The sequence below is a fragment of the Oncorhynchus mykiss genome, chromosome 11 (assembly GCF_057628025.1).
Source record: "Oncorhynchus mykiss isolate SJ-2025 chromosome 11, ASM5762802v1, whole genome shotgun sequence".
Taxonomy (NCBI): Eukaryota; Metazoa; Chordata; class Actinopteri; order Salmoniformes; family Salmonidae; genus Oncorhynchus; species Oncorhynchus mykiss.
In genome coordinates, this window is record NC_143032.1 from 38605353 (window position 1) to 38625125 (window position 19773).

General features: G+C 42.8%; 1 protein-coding gene across 1 annotated transcript in view; it reads left to right on the forward strand.

Moving 5' to 3' along the window:
- LOC110535674 (cadherin-7-like) overlaps positions 1 to 19773 on the forward strand; it is a 94156-nt gene that overhangs the window by 64963 nt on the left and 9420 nt on the right. Inside the window, exons 10-11 of the mRNA XM_090189051.1 lie at positions 5831 to 5948; positions 6906 to 7157. Coding sequence (XP_090045177.1) covers positions 5831 to 5948; positions 6906 to 7157 — 370 coding nt within the window. The remainder of the gene's footprint in view (positions 1 to 5830; positions 5949 to 6905; positions 7158 to 19773) is intronic.

Here is a 19773-nt window from a genome sequence, read left to right on the forward strand (position 1 = left end):
ATATATATAACCCTTTATCAAACCTGGAAGCAATACAAGACTATTATTATGATGTGAGATTGTAATAGCGTTTTAAATACCTCAATAGGCCGTAATAGAAATCAAACTGATATCTATATACCTTATGTACTTAAAGGAAATCACGAATGTCATGGAGGCTTAATACCTTGAGGTTTTGCTTGCCCGAGGTAGAGTGTATCATGATACTCTATTTACCAAGAGTGATTTCATATTTTTTCTTCTTAGCTGTTTATTTGTCACCACAAATCAATGCTGGCACTAAGACCACACTCAATGAGCTGTATACGGCCGTAAGCAAACAGGAAGACACTCATCCAGAGGCGGCGCTCCAAGTGGCCGGGGACTTTAATGCAGAGAAAATTAAATACATTTTATCTAATTTCTACCAGCATGTTAAATGTGCAACCAGAGGGGAAAAAGAGTCAAGTCCACCTTTACTCCACACATACATACAAAGCTCTCCCTCAACCTCCATTTGGCAAATCTGACCATAATTCTATCCTCCTGAGTCCTGCTTAGAAGCAAAAACTAAAGCAGGAAACACAAGTGACTCGGTCAATAAAAAAGTGGTCAGATTAATCAGATGATAAGCAGATGATAAGCTGTTTTGCTAGTACAGACTGGAATGTGTTCGGGGATTCTTCCGATGGCATTGAGGAGTACACAATATCAGTCACTGGCTTTATCAATAAGTGCATCGATGACATCGTCCCCACAGTGATTGTACATACATACCCCAACCAGAAGCCATGGATTACAGACAATATCCGCACTGAGCTAAAGGCTAGACCTGCCGCTTTCAAGGAGCAGGACTATAACCCAGATGCTTATAAGAAATCCCGCTATGCCCTCCGACGAAACATCAAACAGGAAAAGCATCAATGCAGGACTAAGATTGAATCATACTACACCGTCTCAGATGCTCATCGGATGTGGCAAACTATTACACACTACAAAGGGAAGCACAGCTGCAAGCTGCCCAGTGACAGGAGCCTACCAGACGAGCTAAATTACTTCCACGCTCGCTTTGAGGCAAGTAACACTGAAACATGCATGAGAGCATCATCTGTTCCAGACGACTGTGTGATCATCCTGTCAGTAGCCGATGTGTGTAAGATATTTTAACAGGTCAACATCCACAAGGTCGCAGGGCCAGACGGATGACCAGGATGTGTACTCAGAGCATGCGCTGACCAACTGGCAAGTGTCTTCACTGACATTTTTAACCTGTAATACCAACATGTTTCAAGCAGACAACAATAGACAATCTGGACCCCCTCTTTCTAAAATTATCTGCCGCAAATGTTGCAAGCCCTATTACTAGCCTGTTCAACCTCTCTTTTGTATCGTCTGAGATCCCCAAAGATCGGAAAGCTTGGAAAGCTTTCTCCCCCTCTTCAAAGGGGGTGAAACTCTAGACCCAAACTGTTACAGACCTATATCTATCCTACCCTGCCTGTCTAAGGTCTTTGAAAGCCAAGTTAACAAACAGATCACCGACCATTTCGAATCCCACTGTACATTCTCCGCTATGCAATCTGGTTTCCAAGCCGGTCATGGGTGCACCTCAGCCACGCTCAAGGTCCTAAGCGATATCATAACCGCCTTCGATAAAAGACAATACTGTGCAGTCGTATTCATCGACCTGGTCATGGCTTTCGAATTTATCAATCCCCACATTCTTATCGGCAGACTCAACAGCTTCGATTTCTCAAATGACTGTCTCATCTGGTTCACCAACTATGAACTCAGACAGAGTTCATTGTGTCAAATCAGAGGGCCTGTTGTCCGGACCTCTGGCAGTCTCTATGGGGTTCAATTCTCGGGCCGACTCTTTTCTCTGTATACATCAATGATGTCACTCTTGCTTCTGGTGATTCTCTGATCCACCTCTAACCAGAAAATACCATTCTGTATAATTCTGGCCCTTCTTTGGACACTGTGTTAATTAACCTCCAGACGAGCTTCAATACCATACAACTCTCCTTCCGTGGCCTCCAACTGCTCTTAAATGCAAGTGAAACTAAATGCATGCTCTTCAACCGATCGCTGCCTGCACCTGAACGCCTATCCAGCATCACTACCCTGGACGGTTCTGACTTAAGTATTTGTAAATGTCTACATATTCTATGTGTCTAGAATAGGCTTCCGTTCTCGCAACAAAGCATCCTTCACTCCTGCTGCCAAACATACCCTCATAAAACGGACTATCTTACCGATCCTTGACTTCGGCGATGTCGTTTATAAAATAGCCTCCAACACTTTACTCAGAAAATTGGATGTAGTCTATCACAGTGCCATCCGTTTTGTCACCAAAGTCTCAGATACTACCCACCACTGTATGCTCTCGTTGGCTGGACCTCGCTTCATATTCGTCGCCAAACCAACTGGCTCCAGGTCATCTATATGTCTTTGCAAGGTAAAGCCATTATCTCAGCTCACTGATCACCATAGCAGCATCCACCCGTAGCATGCGCTCCAGCAGGTATATTTCACTGGTCACCCCCAAAACCTATTCCTACTTTGGCCGCCTTTCCTTCCAGTTCTCTGCTGCCAATGACTGGAACAAATTGCAAAAATCACTGAAGCTGGAGACCCATATCTCCCTCACTAACTTTAAGCAACAGCTTTTAGAGCAGCTCACAGATCACTGCACCTGTACATAGGCCATCTGTAAATATCCCATCCAATTACCTCATCCCCATACATATATATATATTTTTTTTCAATTTGCTCCTTTGTACCCCAGTATCTCTACCTGTACATTCATTTACTGCACATCTATCACTCTAGTGTTTATTTGCTAAATTGTAATTATTTCGCCACTACGGCCTATTTATTGCCTTACCTCCCTAATCTTACCTCATTTGCACACACCCTATCTATATTTTTTTCTATTGGATTATTGACTGTACGTTTGTTTATTCCATTTGCAACTCTCTGTTGTTGTTTGTGTCGCACTGCTTTGCCTTATCTTGGCCAGGTCGCAGTTGTAAATGAGAACTTGTTCTCAACTGGCCTAGCTGGTTAAATAAAGGTGAAATAAAATTGTAAAAAATAGTCCCTGTGCCCAAAAACACTAAGGTAAACTGATTAAATGACTACTGACCCGTAGCACTCACGTCTGTAGACATGAAGTGCTTTTAACTTCTTTGGACTAGGGGGCAGTATTCAGAAGTTTGGATGAATGAGGTGCCCAAAGTAAACTGCCTATTACTCAGGCCCAGATGCTAGGATATGCATATAATGGTAGTATTGGATAGAAAACACTCTAAAGTTTCCAAAATGTTTTAAATAATATCTGTGAGTATAACAGAACTGATATGAATGTAATGAACTGATATGAATGTAATGCTTTTGTGTGCGGGGTGCAGTCCTCAGATAATCACATAGTGTGCTGATCCTCAACACGGGGGCCCCTCAGGGGTACGTGCTCTGTCCCCCCCTGTACTCCCTTTTCACTCACGATTGCATGACCAGTCACGACTCCAGCACCATCATTAAGTTAGCCGACGACACAACAGTGGTTGTCCTAATCACCGACAATGATGAGACATGTTTTCAATATTATTTGGAAGGGCAAGCCAGACAAAATTAAACTGGCCTATTTATGTAATGAAAATGAATTTGGAGGGCATGAATGATTAAATATTAGTAAAGGCATCAGTCATACAAATGTTATACTTAAATCCGAACTGGTTTTCTAGCAGACTGGTAAGAATGTCTCACCACATGTTAAAGAATGTCCTTTTTCCCTTTGTTCAGATTACAACCTCTCACTTTCGGTTATTTGAAAATAAACTTATCTCCAAAATATCACTATTTTTAAAACAAGCCATAGAAAGTTGGTTGCTATTTCAGTTTAATCCACCAGAAAATACAGAAAAAGATTATACAACAAATATTGTGGTTGAACTCAAATATACTAATTGATTAAAAAAACATAAATTGGACTATCAATCTACACACAATACCTCATAACGACAAACAGAAACAGGATTTTTGATTTTTTTATAATTTATATAAAAAAAACATCAATACCTTATTTACCTTTGCTATGAGACTCGCAATTGAGCACAGTTACATCTGTTTCCATTGATCATCCTTGAGATGTTTCTACAATTTAATTGGAGTTCACTTGTGGTCAATTCAATTGATTGGACATGATTTGGAAAGGCACACACCTGTTTACATAAGGTCCCACAATTGACAATGCATGTCAGAGCAAAATCTAAGCCATGAAGTTGAAGGAATTGTCCGTAGAGCTCAGAGTCAGGATTGTGTCGAGACACAGATCTTGGGAAGGGTACCAAAAAAATCTGCAGCATTGAAGGTGCCCAAGAACACAGTGGCCTCCATCATTCCTAAATGGCAGAAGTTTGTAACCATCAAGACTCTTCCTAGACCTGGCCACCGGGCCAAACTGAGAAATCAGGGGAGAAGGGCCCTAGTCAGGGAGGTGACCAAGATCCCGATGGTCACTCTCCAGAGTTCCTCTGTGGAGATGGGAGAACCTTCCAGAAGGACAACCGTCTCTACAGCACCACCAATCAGGCTTTTATGGTAAAGTGGCGAGGTGGAAGCAACTCCACAGTAAAAGGCACATGACAGCCAGCTTGGAGTTTGCCAAAAGGCACCTAAAGGACTCAGACCATGAGAAACAAGATGATCTTGTCTGATGAAACCAAGATTGAACTTTTTGGCCTGAATGCCAAGCGTCGAGTCTGGAGGAAACCTGGCACCATCCCCACGGTGAAGCATGGTGTTGGCATCCTTATGCTTTGAGGATGTTTTTCAGCGGCAGGGACTGGGAGACTAGTCAGGATCGAGGGAAATATGAACAGAGCAGAGTACAGAGAGATCCTTGATGAAAACCCGCTCCGGAGCGCTCAGGACCTCAGACTGGGGCAAAGGTTCCCCTTCCAACAGGACAACAACCCTAAGCAGACAGCCAAGACAATGCAGGAGTGGCTTTGGGACAAGGCTCTGAATGTCCTTGAGTGGCCTAGTCACAGCCCGGACTTGAACTCGATCTAACATCTCTGGAGATACCTGAAAATAGCTGTGCATTGACACTCCCCATCCAACCTGACAGAGCTTGAGAGGATCTGCAGAGAAGAATAAGAGAAACTTCCCAAATACAATTGCTCCAAGCTTGTAGCGTCATACCCAAAAAGACCCAAATGCTGTAATTGCTGCTAAAGGTTGTTTAACAAAGTACTGATTAAAACGTCTGAATACTTATGTAAATGTCATATTTCAGTTATTTATTTTTAATACATTTGCAAACATTTCTAAAAACCTGTTTTTGCTTTGTCATTATGGGTTATTGTGTGTAGATTGATGACGGAAAAAAAACAATTTAATCCATCCCTATAATGTTTCAGAGAGAATCTCATCCCTAGGCTCCTCTTGCCAAAAAAAGCACTTACTGCAAGTGTTAAGTGATGTAAAATAATAGCTAACGTTATAAAATAAACATTTCCTATGAATCAAAATCAGCTTCATTAGCACCATTTTAGTTACGCTATTGCATTGGCCTTGTGTTAAGCGAGATTTATGCTAGTTTGTAAATTCATTCAAACCTGTGAACGCAATTAGGCACCATGTTCAACCAGCACAGTTAATTCTTATGGAGATGCCAGGCTAAAACAAAGAAACTACAGATATGGATTTATGACCTTTTAGTGGCAACAATTAGGCAATTGTATCAATCAAACAATCAATCAATCGATCAGCTTCACAATTTGGTTGTGTCATTAGAGGTTCAGACAATCATAGTGGATGTGTGTGGTCATGTGTTCCACAGGTCATCCAGACCATCAGTGCCGTGGACAAGGATGAGCCTCCCAGTGGTCATCTCTTCTACTTTGCCCTAACTGCGTCTGTGGTTAGCAACAGCAACTTCACTCTCCGAGACAACAAAGGTAGGTGTCTCCTCCTTGTCAAATTACTCCAATTATCTCACAACAGTCCATTACCGACAACAGAGAATAATGTGAGGAACATTTTTAATGTAAGGGATCAGGGTTTGTAAGGTATGTAAGATCAGGGTCAACCATGGCCAAGTGTGGATTGAGAAGTGTTCTTTGTAAATATTGGATTTGAAAGCATTAGACATTTCAAAACCTTTTTGATTGAAAGTAGTTGCTGAAATAAACTTTCTGAGGATGATTCTGATGGCTCATTCACGTTTCTTTCACCTTTAAATCCATTCAATGGATAAGAATATCTATGAATGTTAATTGCAGGTTTAGAAGTGTGCAGGCAAAAACAGGTTTTGAAATGTAATGACACAATTTGAAAGTATAATTTAATCACCAACGGTATCCTGCCCATTTGCAAAAATATTTTCCTCCTATGTAAAAAAAAATCTGGACTACCCTGACATTATGCCATTATGCTTTCTCTTCTATTCCTCAGTTGTTACTATTCATATGTGTATATAAACTATCGTAGGAATACTATAGTATACTGTAGTATTTACAGTTTACTATAGTATAAATAATAGTGAAAAAAAAGTGTACTATATACTGTAGTAATTTCTCTAGTGTTTTTGCTGACTAGTATACTGTAGTATTTACTGTTGTGTTTTTGCGGACTGTAGTATACTGTAAGTATTTACTGTAGTGTTTTTGCGAACTGTAGAACAAAGCATAAAAAACAAAGCATAAAAACAAAACAGTATAAAGTTGTCTCTGCAGCTATGTGAATTGTGAGATAAAGAAATCTCCTATATTAAGGTTGTTTTAAATTAGAGATGATATCAATCATTCTAGGGTTGATCCACAGTCTGTAGGCTCATCACAGACTATGCAGGATTTGATCTCTAAATACTCTTCCCCTTCTTCCTGACTGATCATGTTCATGACCCTCCCTTCCAGACAACACGGCATCTATCGTAACGAAACGTGGAGGGTTTCGTAGACAGGAGCAGATGCTGTATCGACTGCCCGTGTTGATTGTCGACAATGGAAGCCCTGCCCTCAGTAGCACCAACACCTTATCAGTGAACGTGTGTGACTGTGACTCGGACGGTGTGGCCCAATCGTGTGGAGCCATGCCCTACACACTTCCTGCTGGCCTCAGTACAGGGGCCCTGGTCGCAATTCTGGGATGCATCATTACACTGCTGGGTATTTTTTATTTAACCTTTATTTAACTAGGCAAGTCAGTTCAGAACAAATTATTATTTACAATGATAGCCTAACAGAATGGAAAAGGCCTTCTGCAGGGACGGTGTCTGGGATTAAAATATAAAATAAAAATATAGGACAAAACACACATCACGACAAGAGAGACACCACAACACTACATAAAGAGAGACCTAGATAACACATGAAAACACAGCATGGTAGCAACACAACATGACAACAACATGGCAGCAGCACAGCATGGAAGCAGCACAAAACATGGTACAAACATTATTAGGCACAGACAACAGCACAAAGGGCAAGAAGGTAGAGACAGCACTACATCAAGTGAAGCAGCCACAGCAGTCAGTAAGAGTGTCCATGATTGAGTCTTTGAAGGAAAAGATGGAGATAAAACAGTCCAGTTTGATTGTTTTTTGCAGCTCCTTCCAGTCGCTAGTTGCAGCGAACTGAAAAAAGGAGCGACCCAGGGATGTGTGTGCTTTGGGGACCTTCAACAGAATGTGACTGGCAGAACGGGTGTTGTATGTGCAGGATGAGGGCTGCAGTAGGTATCTCAGAGGGGGAGTGAGGCCTAAGAAGGTTTTAAAAATAAGAATCAACCAGTGGATCCTGCGACGGAATTACAGAGATGACCAGTTTACAGAGTAGTAGAGAGTGTAGTGATATGTCCTGTAAGGAGCATTGGTGGAAAATCTGATGTCCGAATGGTAAAGAACATCAAGCCTCTCAAGAGGACCCTTACCTGCAGATCTATAAATTATGTCTCCGTAGTCTAGCATGGGTAGGGTGGTCATCTGAATCAGGGTTAGTTTGGCAGCTGTGAGGAAAGAGGATGGATTACAATAGAGGAAACCATGTCTAGATTTAACCTTAGCCTGCAGATTTGATAGGTGCTGAGAGAAGGATAGTGTACCGTCTAGCCATACTTCCAAGTACTTGCATGAGGTGACTACCTCAAGCTCTAAACCCTCAGAGCTGGTAATCACACAGGGGCATTCTTCTTACAAAACAATATGTCCTTTGTTTTGGAGGTGTTCTAAACAAGGTTAAGGGCAGAGATAGCTTGTTGGACACGAAGAAAGCTTTGTTGTAGAGCTGAGTATAAGCTGAGCATAAGACTGTTTCATCTGCATGTAAATGGCAGAGAGAGCTTCCTACTGCTCCAGCTGTGTTGTTGATGTAAATTGAGAAGAGCATGGGGCCTAGGATCGTGCCTTGGGGTACTCCCTTGGTGACAGCCAATGGCTGAGACATCAGATGTTCTGACTTTATACACTGCACTCTTTGAGAGAGGTAGTTAGCAAACCAGGCCAAATACCCCTGAGTGACACCAATACTCCTTAGCCGTCCCACAAGAATGGAATGGTCTACCGGATCAAAAGCTTTGGCCAAGGTTGCAGTGACACATCCATAACCTGACCGGAAACCAGATTGCATACCCAAGAGAATATTATAGACGTCAAGAAAGCCAGTCAGTTGATTATTAACACTTTTTTTCCAGCACTTATGATAAACATGGCAAAATATAAATCTGCCTATAAAAGTTAGGATCAGTTTGATCTCCCCCTTTAAAGTATGCACTGTGGCTGCCTTCCAATTAATGGGAGCCTCCCTAGAGAGGAGAGACAGGTTAAAAAGGTCAGAGATAGGCTTGGGGAAGATCAACCATGAAGACATCGATGGGTAGTATTGTCATGTCATCTCCATGTTCATGAATGTCTGTTTTCAACATTTTTTGAGAACTTACTAATGTGATTGTACAGTGCATTTTTTTAAGTATTCAGACTTTACATTTTTTTTGTTGCGTTACAGCCTTATTCTAAAATGTAAAATGGGGTATTGTGTGTAGATTAATGAATTTCAAAAATATATTTTATCCATTTTAGAATAAGACTGTAACGTAACAAAATATGGAAAAAGTCAAGGTGTCTGAATACAATATAGCAAACAAGGGATGTCCTGAGGACATTCGGCGACATTCCCATCAGGTTGTTTAAGGGTTTCAGCGCAACATTATACCACTGAAATTCTGAGAACATTCTAAGAATGTTGTGTGATGGTCCCAAGTGAACATTCTCTGGGGGACCTTTGTCTAGTTCCCTGTAAATTCACAGGACATCACTGAGGACCATGTCAGGACCTTTTTAGGACATTCTCAGGACTTTCCATTTACTAGTCCTTTGGACATTGCATGATGATGCCAAGGGAACGTTCTCTGGGGGACCTTTTTATAGTTCCTGGTTTGACCTGTGGACATCTTTAGGATGCTCTTGGGACATTATGTCATGGTGACCTGAACATTCTTGGGACGTTGTGTTATGGTCCCTTGGAGGTTTTGTCTTGATACCGGAATGTCCCGGGGACGTCCTGGTGGATGTTTTTAGGACGTTCTTTGGATATTGTGTCATGGTCCCCTGAAGGTTTTGTCTTGTCCACGGTTTGTCACGGGGACATCCCAGAGCACCTTTTTTAGCATGTTCTTGGGAAATTTTGTCATGGTCACCTAAAAGTTTTGTCTAGTTCCAGGGACATTTTAAGGACTTTCTTGTGACATTGTGTCATGGTCCCCTGAATGTTCTTTGGACTTAGTCCAATCAAGAGTTTTGTCATGTAACGGTCCCAGGTGTTCTAAACCATAAGTAAAGAAATGAAATGGTAAGGGGGTTTTAAGGCAAGTGGTATCCTGTTCAGCTAAAATAGTGTACACGTCTTTAATCATTGACAATATGATTACATACAACATGACTTGATCGCTACTGACTTTCTATATGACCCCACCTGGGATTTGAACTCAACAACCTCTGGATTTGGGGATATGCTATCTTTCTGCTGCGCCACAAACTAAAATATCAGAAGTCCCCTGCACATTTATTACCTACAATACATCTCTGCACTTAGCAAAAGAGAGCCATCTGCAATGCTATTTTAGTTATCAGTTAATCTGACTCTTCTCTAATCGATTTAATTGACTTATTTCAGCAATTTGAGTTTGGGTTTTCAGTATAGTATAATATTGGTGGGTCATATTATTCTGTTTTAATGTTGCTCCTGAATCACCACAATAGATGCAATATTTTTTCTTCAGTGTATTTTTAACAGAGCTGAGATTGATTTTGAAGTGGAAAGTGTTGAAATAGGCATACATGTGAAATCATTAATTGAGTATGTTTATTAATAGACAGTAATAATTAGATATTAAACTGATTATGGCAGTAGGCAGATTATGCAAAAGTAATCTAAAACATTTTACTCTGCTTAACTTAATAATTAATCGGCGTCTGTTCAAAATTAAAGTAAGCGTAGGCCAATTAAAATACCTGGTTTTCTGAGAAATCTTTCAAATTATTATGACATGTAAACCTTACACCGCTGGAAGGCCGATTATTTGATCTGCGCATTTGCTAGCACCAGCCGAGCAAGTCTCCCTCTTTAGCTTGAGTGAAGTGAATTCGGAGCAACTGAATGTATGCGTCATAGAAGTAGTTTTCACAGAATCAAATATGCTTCCCAAAAATAACATGGTCGCTGTGGTAAAACATTTATTTTGATTGGGGATTTTCTTCATGTATCAGAGTGCCATTATGTAGCCTGATTTCAGATGTGTAAACAGGATTATTAGGAAAATTGTTGTTCTTGCAAAGCATGTAAACGTTTTAATAAAATTATTAAATTAAGCTGACTATCCACAATAATCACATTATTGTAACCGTACTCATTGATTCAGACATGGTGACGTAGCAGGATGATTAGAATGCTGTGAACCAAGAGGTCGGGAATTCAAATTCCAGGTGAGGACATGTTAAATAATAATGACTGTATGAATACACATACATGGTGTAGTCATGTACTGTGTTTCAACTATGTATCTTGAAAACACATTGTCAAAGGCACTGTTTGTGTGTGGGTGTCCCTACCATTGCCAAAGAGCTGTGACTGGATCAGTGGTTCATTAATCAGGGCCTTGATGGACTTGGAAACAGTAACAAAGGGTGATGTGTAATGAAACTAGGGTGCGCGTACCATGGTTAGATTTTCTGCTTTTGGGGGGTAGAACGTTTCTTAGCGACCATCGGGTGACTTCCCTGGGACAAACCGGGAACTAGACAAAGACCTTGAGGGAACCATGTCCGGACATCCCAAGAAAGTCCTAAAAAACATTGTCGGGGAAGTGCCCGGGACAAACCGGGAACTAGACAGAACCTGCGGGGAGAAACCGCCTGTCGACTTCAAGCGACCATTTCGTGACGTGCTGGGGACGTCCTAACGACTCTTTGTTTGCAGGGTTTGAGCATGCCTTTGTGGATATAGGGAGAAGGTACAGTATGTGTAAAGGATTCTCACTTTTTGACAGGTTGTGTCTCTCATGATGATAACGCTAGTCATGTTTGCTATGAGCTTTTTCTATTAATGATTGCACTTGCAAATTAGATTTAATTAACTAAGCCACAAACAAAATACAACAGTGAACCATCACCAATGGTCTTCATTATTGCCCATTAAATCCAGAGACATCACATCACATCACAGCACAGTCAGAAGAATAGTTTAGTGCGCTGGTAAACTTAATTGGACATTGAGATGGAGTCTTAAAAGGATCGGTGTCCTGCTAGCGGAACAACTTCCGGTGAAACTGGAGGGAGCATAATTCAAATAAATTCTATTAGTTATTATGGGTTTTAAACATTTAGGTATATATAAGTGTCTAATATCGTCTGATAGCTTAGATTCTTGTAAATCTAACTGCACTGTCCCGATTTACATGCGCTATTACAGTGAAGGCATGCCATGCAATTATTTGAGGACGGCGCCCCACATCAAAGTATTTTTCCACTGGCACAGGTTACATATAACACATATCACTTACTTTTTGAAAATCTTCATCTGATTTGTCATCCAAAGGGTCGGGTCGCAGCTAAACATTTTTTATATCCCAAAACCTCAGTTTAGTTGGCGCCATCGATTTGAGTAATCCACTGCAGAGAAAGGAATCCGAATATCTACCCCTAAACTTTGTTTCAACAAGTCAAAATACGTTCCATTTACTCCTCAGACACCCTAAAATGTAATCAAACTATGATATTTATTTTGGAAAGAAGTATGTTCAATAGGAAACCGATTTTAGCAGGTGCACAACTTCAACATGGTGCGCAAAAACACGGATTTCTAAGACTGTGTCCTCATACAAAAACTGTTAGCATTAAACCTTGAACATGGACTGCTGACACCCTGTGGAAGCCATAGGAATCCATGGAGCTATTTTACAATGTGACCTTTCGCTTGCATTTCTAAGAGGATGGTCTCTGGCTGGTTGGTTTTTCTTTGGATTTCCTCCTACCATATATATTTTGTTATATAATCCTACGTTATTTTAACATTTCTACAACGTTCAAGGTGTTTTCTTTCCAATGGTACCAATTATATGCATATCCTGGCTTCAGGGCCTGAGCTACAGGCAGTTTACGTTGGGCACGTCATTCAGACAGAAAAGGAGAAAAAAGGGGCCTAGCCCTACAAAGTTTTAATGGGATATACAATAGGGCCAGCCAACACTCACTTACATTTTAGTTTGAAAAAGTAAACATTTTTATTGCAAATGAGAATACTTTTTGTAATAAATGAGAAGATGAAAAGAGCAACAGGGGAAAGAGGTAGTGGTGGAGTTCTGAACCCAGCATTGCTAATGAAAAGCAATTAGAAGTTATGAGGCTGAGAGACTTAGAACTTATGGCTTCCAGTCCAAGCCCATGTCTGTTTTTGTGCGTATGTGTGTATTTGTGTGCGTGTACATGAGCTGCTCCGTGGGTGGATGAGTCCTCATCTGCCTTCATCAGTCTGTGCTGCTTAACTTTGTCTCCTTATACTCCATTCTCTCTCTCCTCTGTCAAAAGACACACACAGGTGTCTGTAATCATGGCCAAGTATGTCAAATCAAATTATATCAAATTTTATTTGTCACATACACATGGTTAGCAGATGTTAATGCGAGTGTAGCGAAATGCTTGTGCTTCTAGTTCCAACAATGCAGTAATAACCAACAAGTAATCTAGCTAACAATTCCAAAACTACTACCTTATAGACACAAGTGTAAGGGGATAAAGAATATGTACATAAAGATATATGAATGAGTGATGGTACAGAGCGGCATAGGCAAGATACAGTGGATGGCATGTAGTGCAGTATATAAATATGCGATGAGAATGTAAACAAAGTGGCATAGTTAAAGTGGCTAGTGATACATGTATTACATAAAGATGCAGTAGATGATATAGAGTACAGTATATATGTATACATATGAGATGAATAATGTAGGGTATGTAAACATCTTCTGGATGATAGCGGGGTGAACAGGCAGTGGCTCGGGTGGTTGTTGTCCTTGATGATCTTTATGGCCTTCCTGTGACATCGGATGTGTAGGTGTCCTGGAGGGCAGGTAGTTTGCCCCCGGTGATGCATTGTGCAGACCTCACTACCCTCTGGAGAGCCTTACGGTTGTGGGCGGAGCAGTTGCCATACCAGGCGGTGATACAGCCCGACAGGATGCTCTCGATTGTGCATCTGTAGAAGTTTGTGAGTGCTTTTGGTGACAAGCTGAATTTCTTCAGCCTCCTGAGGTTGAAGAGGCGCTGCTGCGCCTTCTTCACGATGCTGTCTGTGTGGGTGGACCAATTCAGTTTGTCTGTGATGTGTACGCCGAGGAACTTAAAACTTACTACCCTCTCCACTACTGTTCCATCGATGTGGATAGGGGGGTGTTCCCTTTGCTGTTTCCTGAAGTCCACAATCATCTCCTTAGTTTTGTTGACGTTGAGTGTGAGGTTATTTTCCTGACACCACACTCTGAGGGCCCTCACCTCCTCCCTGTAGGCCGTCTCGTCGTTGTTGGTAATCAAGCCTACCACTGTTGTGTCGTCCGCAAACTTGATGATTGGGTTGGAGGCGTGCGTGGCCACACAGTCGTGGGTGAACAGGGAGTACAGGAGAGGGCTCAGAACGCACCCTTGTGGGGCCCCAGTGTTGAGGATCAGTCGATGAACAGCATTCTCATATAGGTATTCCTCTGGTCCAGATGGGTTAGGGCAGTGTGGTTGAGATTGCATCGTCTGTGGACCTATTTGGGCGGTAAGCAAATTGGAGTGGGTCTAGGGTGTCAGGTAGGGTGGAGGTGATATGGTCCTTGACTAGTCTCTCAAAGCACTTCATGATGATAGAAGTGAGTAGTCATTTATTTCAGTTACCTTAGCTTTCTTGGGAACAGGAACAATGGTGGCCCTCTTGAAGCATTTGGGAACAACAGACTGGGATAGGGATTGATTGAATATGTCCGTAAACACACCAGCCAGCTGGTCTGCGCATGCTCTGAGGGCGCGGCTGGGGATGCCGTCTGGGCCTGCAGCCTTGCGAGGGTTGACACGTTTAAATGTTTTCCTCACGTCAGCTGCAGTGAAGGAGAGTCCGCATGTTTTGGTTGCGGGCCGTGTCAGTGGCACTGTATTGTCCTCAAAGCGGGCAAAAAAGTTATTTAGTATGCCTGGGAGCAAGACATCCTGGTCCGTGACAGGGCTCGTTTTCTTTTTGTAATCCGTGATTGACTGTAGACCCTGCCACATACCTCTTGTGTCTGAGCCGTTGAATTGAGATTCTACTTTGTCTCTATACTGATGCTTAGCTTGTTTGATTGCCTTGCGGAGGGAATAGTTACACTGTTTGTATTCGGTCATGTTTCCGGTTGCCCTGATTAAAAGCAGTGGTTCGCGCTTTCAGTTTCACGCGAATGCTGCCATCAATCCACGGTTTCTGGTTTGGGAATGTTTTAATTGTTGCTTTGGGAACGACATCTTCAACGCACGTTCTAATGAACTCGCTCACCGAATCAGCGTATTCGTCAATGTTGTTGTCTGACCCAATACGAAACATATCCCAGTCCACGTGATGGAAGCAGTCTTGGAGTGTGGAATCAGATTGGTCGGACCAGCGTTGAACAGACCTCAGTGCGGGAGCTTCTTGTTTTAGTTTCTGTCTGTAGGCAGGGATCAACAAAAAGGAGAGCGGGGCAGGGCCTTATATGCATCGCGGAAGTTAGAATAGCAATGATCCAAGGTTTTTCCAGCCCTGGTTGCGCAATCGATATGCTGATACAATTTAGGGAGTCTTGATTTCAGATTAGCCTTGTTAAAATCCCCAGCTACAATGAATGCAGCCTCCGGATATATGGATTCCAGGTATCAAAGAGTCAAATAAAGTTCGTTCAGAGCCATCGATGTGTCTGCTTGGGGGGGAATATATACGGCTGTGATTATAATCGAAGAGAATGCCTTTGGTAGATAATGCGGTCGACATTTGATTGTGAGGAATTCTGAATCAGGTGAACAGAAGGACTTGAGTTCCTGTATGTTGTTGTGGCCACACCACGTCACGTTAACCATGAAGCATACGCCTCCGCCCCTCTTCTTACCAGAAAGATGTTTGTTTCTGTCGGCGCGATGCGTGGAGAAACCAGCTGGCTGCACCGACTCTGATAGCGTCTCTCCAGTGAGCCATGTTTCCGTGAAGCAAAGAACGTTACAGTCTCTGATGTCCCTCTGGAATGCTACCCTTGCTCGGATTTCATCAACCTTGTTGTCAAGAGACTGGACATTGACGAGAAGAATGCTAGGGAGTGGTGCACGATGTGCCCGTCTCCGGAGTCTGACCAGAAGACCGCTTCGTTTCCCCCTTTTACGAAGTCGTTTTTTTGGGTCGCCGGCTGGGATCCATTCCGTTGTCCTGGGTGAAAGGCAGAACACAGGATCCGCTTCACGAAAGTCATATTCTTGGTCGTACTGATGGTGAGTTGACGCTGCTCTTATATTCAGTAGTTCTTCTCGACTGTATGTAATGAAACCTAAGATGACCTGGGGTACCAATGTAAGAAATAACACGTAAAAAAACAAAAAAATGCATAGTTTCCTAGGAATGCGAAGCGAGGCGGCCATCTCTGTCGGCTCTTATATTCAGTAGTTCTTCTCGACTGTATGTAATGAAACCTAAGATGACCTGGGGTACCAATGTAAGAAATAACACTTAAAAAAAACTGCATAGTTTCCTAGGAACGCGAAGCGAGGCGGCCATCTCTGTCGGCGCCGTGGGTGGGAGTCATTGGTTAATTCTCAAATATTAAAATGACATACAAAGAACATACAAAAACCAAATGGATAGCATACAATCATAGATTCAATTTAGACTACATAAGCCTACAAACAATTACAAAGTCACAATAATCACAAGAATGGCTTCAGATCAAAGTCTACGTTGAGGCCGAAGGGAGCAAGGGTCCTCCTCCACCCCTCCCCGCCTCCCCCTCTTGCATTAATACTCTGTGCACAACCCTTTTCTCTCTCCTCTCTGTCCTTGCTCCCAGATCTGGCGTCTCCATCAACGCATGTTGCAATTGGGGGCGTGATTGCATTGTTTTGGTTGAGAGGAGAGCCCAGAGGAGAGAGTCCAGGGGTGAGAGTCCAGGGGTGTTGCTGCTTCTGCATCCTCAGGTGCTGTCAGCTCAGGTGTCCCTCCAGCCATACTAGAGTAGAACAGGGACTTGTTTTCCAAAAGCCTTCGTAGCGTTATGATTATCGTTAGAACCTTCTTACGATGTATCGTTAGTATATGAGGTGTTTCCCAGAGCCATCGTTAGTAATGTGGCTCTTAAAAACATTTGCACATCTACTAGTGATCCAGATCATACGTAGACCAGTCAAAGTGATCATTAAATGCTTTATTCACAAAAGATCTCAATTAAACATAGAATCAAGATGTTCAGGCTGTCTGACTATGACTGCCGATAACTTGGCCCCAGTTATGTACTGAGCTGTACGCACTACCCTCTGTATCACCTGACGGTCGGATGCCGAGCAGTTGCCATACCAAGCGGGGATGCAAACAGTCGGGATGCTGTAGAACATTTTGAAGAACTGGAGATCCACACCAAGTCTTTTCAGTCTCTTGAGGTAAAGGCATTGTCCTGCCCTCTTCATGACTTTCTTCGTGTGTTTGGACCATGATAGTTTGAACTTGAAACTCTCGACCCGCTCCACTACAGCGCTGTCGATGTGAATGAAGTGTGTCCGGCCCTCCTTTTCCTGTAGTCCACGATCATCTCCTTTCTCTTGCTCACGTTGAGGGAGAGGTTGTTGTCTTGGCACCACACTACCAGGTACTCTGACCTCCTCCCTATAGGCTGTCTCATCATTGTCGGTGATCTGGCCTACCACGGGTTGTGTCGTCAGCAAACGTAATGATGGTGTTGTAGTCGTGCTTGGCCATGCAGTCGTGGGTGAACAGGGAGTACAGGAGGAGACTAAGCATGCACCCCTGAGGGGCCCCCGTGTTGAAGATCAGCGTGGCAGATGTGTTGTTGCCTGCCCTTACCACCCGGGGGCAGCACTTCAGGAAGTCCAGGATTCTCACATAGGTGCTCTTTTTTTCCCTCTGGTTGCGCATGTGACACGCTGGTAGAAATGAGGTAAAAAGTGTAATATTATTGTTCTTGTCTCTCGACCTGGCTTTGATGAAGCATTGGACTGTAGCAGATGAGCTACATGAATGTTGACAAGGCGATGACCAACTTCAACTCGGTAAGTCAAATTACCTCTGCAAGATCGCACCTGAGTTCCACAGGCGATTGAAATTACATACCATCACCCTCTCTCCCTCTTTGAATTCTCTGACAGTCTTTGTGTGTCTGTCATGAGCTCTCTTCTGCTGTAGCTTGTGCTTTGCCAAAGTGTTTGACAAGTCTGGTTTCAACAATGTCAGGCGGGTATGTGGTTGGCATTTCAGAAACAGTTCAGCTGGTGTACATTCCGTTATTGTGTGTGGTGTGGTACTCTGTGTGGTGCCTTTGGTAGCTGGGCACCAACTGAACCTCGAATTTAGTCCAGGCCCTCTTATTAAAGGTTTGCACGGCTCTCTCCACTGCTCAGTTTTTTGCCGGATGCTAAGGTGGTCATCATTGTAAATAAGAATTTGTTCTTAACTGACTTGCCTAGTTAAATAAAGTTTAAATAAAACACAATACAAAATACTCTGTTGTTCTTGAGAAACATTTCAAAATCGTTTGAGATGAAAGGAGGGCCATTGTCCAGGACGAGCTCTTTGACTAGTCCAAAGGATACAAACAGGTGTCTGAGAATATTAATGGTCTTCTCAGCTGTGGTCAGTTGAGTAGGGAATGCTTCCATCCACTTGGAATGTATATTGTCAACAACAAGGAAATGTTGCTTGTCAATCTCGACGTAATCCACATGGATGCGTTCGCATGGTGTAGCAGCCCAGGACCATGGATGAAGAGTTGTAGTAGCAGGCTTGTTGCAAACAGCTTCACAGTGTGAGTAGTGTCCCAGAGCTGAGGTAATTTTTGGGGCCTTGCTCCGCTCCTGAACTATTACGAAGTTTGTGGCAAATTTGTCCACATTGTTGCATCCGCTTCATCAACAGGTGCAGGCTGATACAAAGTGTAATTGGTCTCCACAATGTGAATAAGCATTCAAGACTTGCAAACAGCGTCTGCTAAAGAGCAAGTGGCTTGCCCACTACGACACAGAGATGAAGAGACTCGCGTGTGGAGCATCTCCATATGGAGTAGGAGCCCGTCATCTCACATGTTCTACCATCAGGTGAAGAACACCCTATCGCATTTGCATCATGGACTCTGTCACCAAGTGAGAAAAATTATACTCAAATTGAGAAGGAAGCCCTGAGAATAATATTTGGAGTGAAGAAGTTTCACAAATACCTCAATGGAAGGAAGTTCCAACTGCTGACAGATCATGAGCCTCTGTTGGCCATCCTTGGATCAATATCAGCCATACCAACCCTGGCTGCACTTTGGGCTCTGATATTGCTAGCCCACGACTATGAGATTGAGTACAGGCGATCCAGTGATCGCTCAAATGCCAATGCACTATCAAGCTTACCATGCAAAAATGACACCGACAGTGAAGATGATTGAGCAGTATTGCAGATCTCTCTCATTGACGGACTGCCCATATCTGCTTCAGACATAGCGGAGGAAACGAGGAAAGACCCTGTGCTTTCAAAAGTTTTGGATTTAACATTGGCCGGCTGGCCAACCTTCGTAAACGATGATAACCTTCACCCATGCATAGAAAATAAAGACCAGCTGTCTACTGATCAAGGATGTGTTCTGTGGGGATCAAGGGTGGTGGTGCCTCACAAATTCAAGAGAAGACTTATCTGATCTGCATGAGGTACATCCAAGGATCACTCAAATTAAAACTCTCGCCCGCAGTTATCTGTGGTGGCCTGGACTGGAACAGGACATTCAGCAGCATGTAGGCCACAAGGTGCTCTTCGATGGTTGGTGCTGACACAAGGATGTCATCCACAAAGCACACAACATTGTCTATGCCATCCAAGACCTGATCCATTGTGTGTTAGAATAACGCTGAAGCTGTCGAGATTCCATAGGCCAAGAGATTGAATCTGAAAAGCCCATTGTGTGTATTGTTGGTTAGATACTGTTCTGACTCCGCATCCAGCTTCAGTTGCTCATAAGCGAATGACAGGTCCAGTTTACTGAAAACCTTCCCACCAGCTA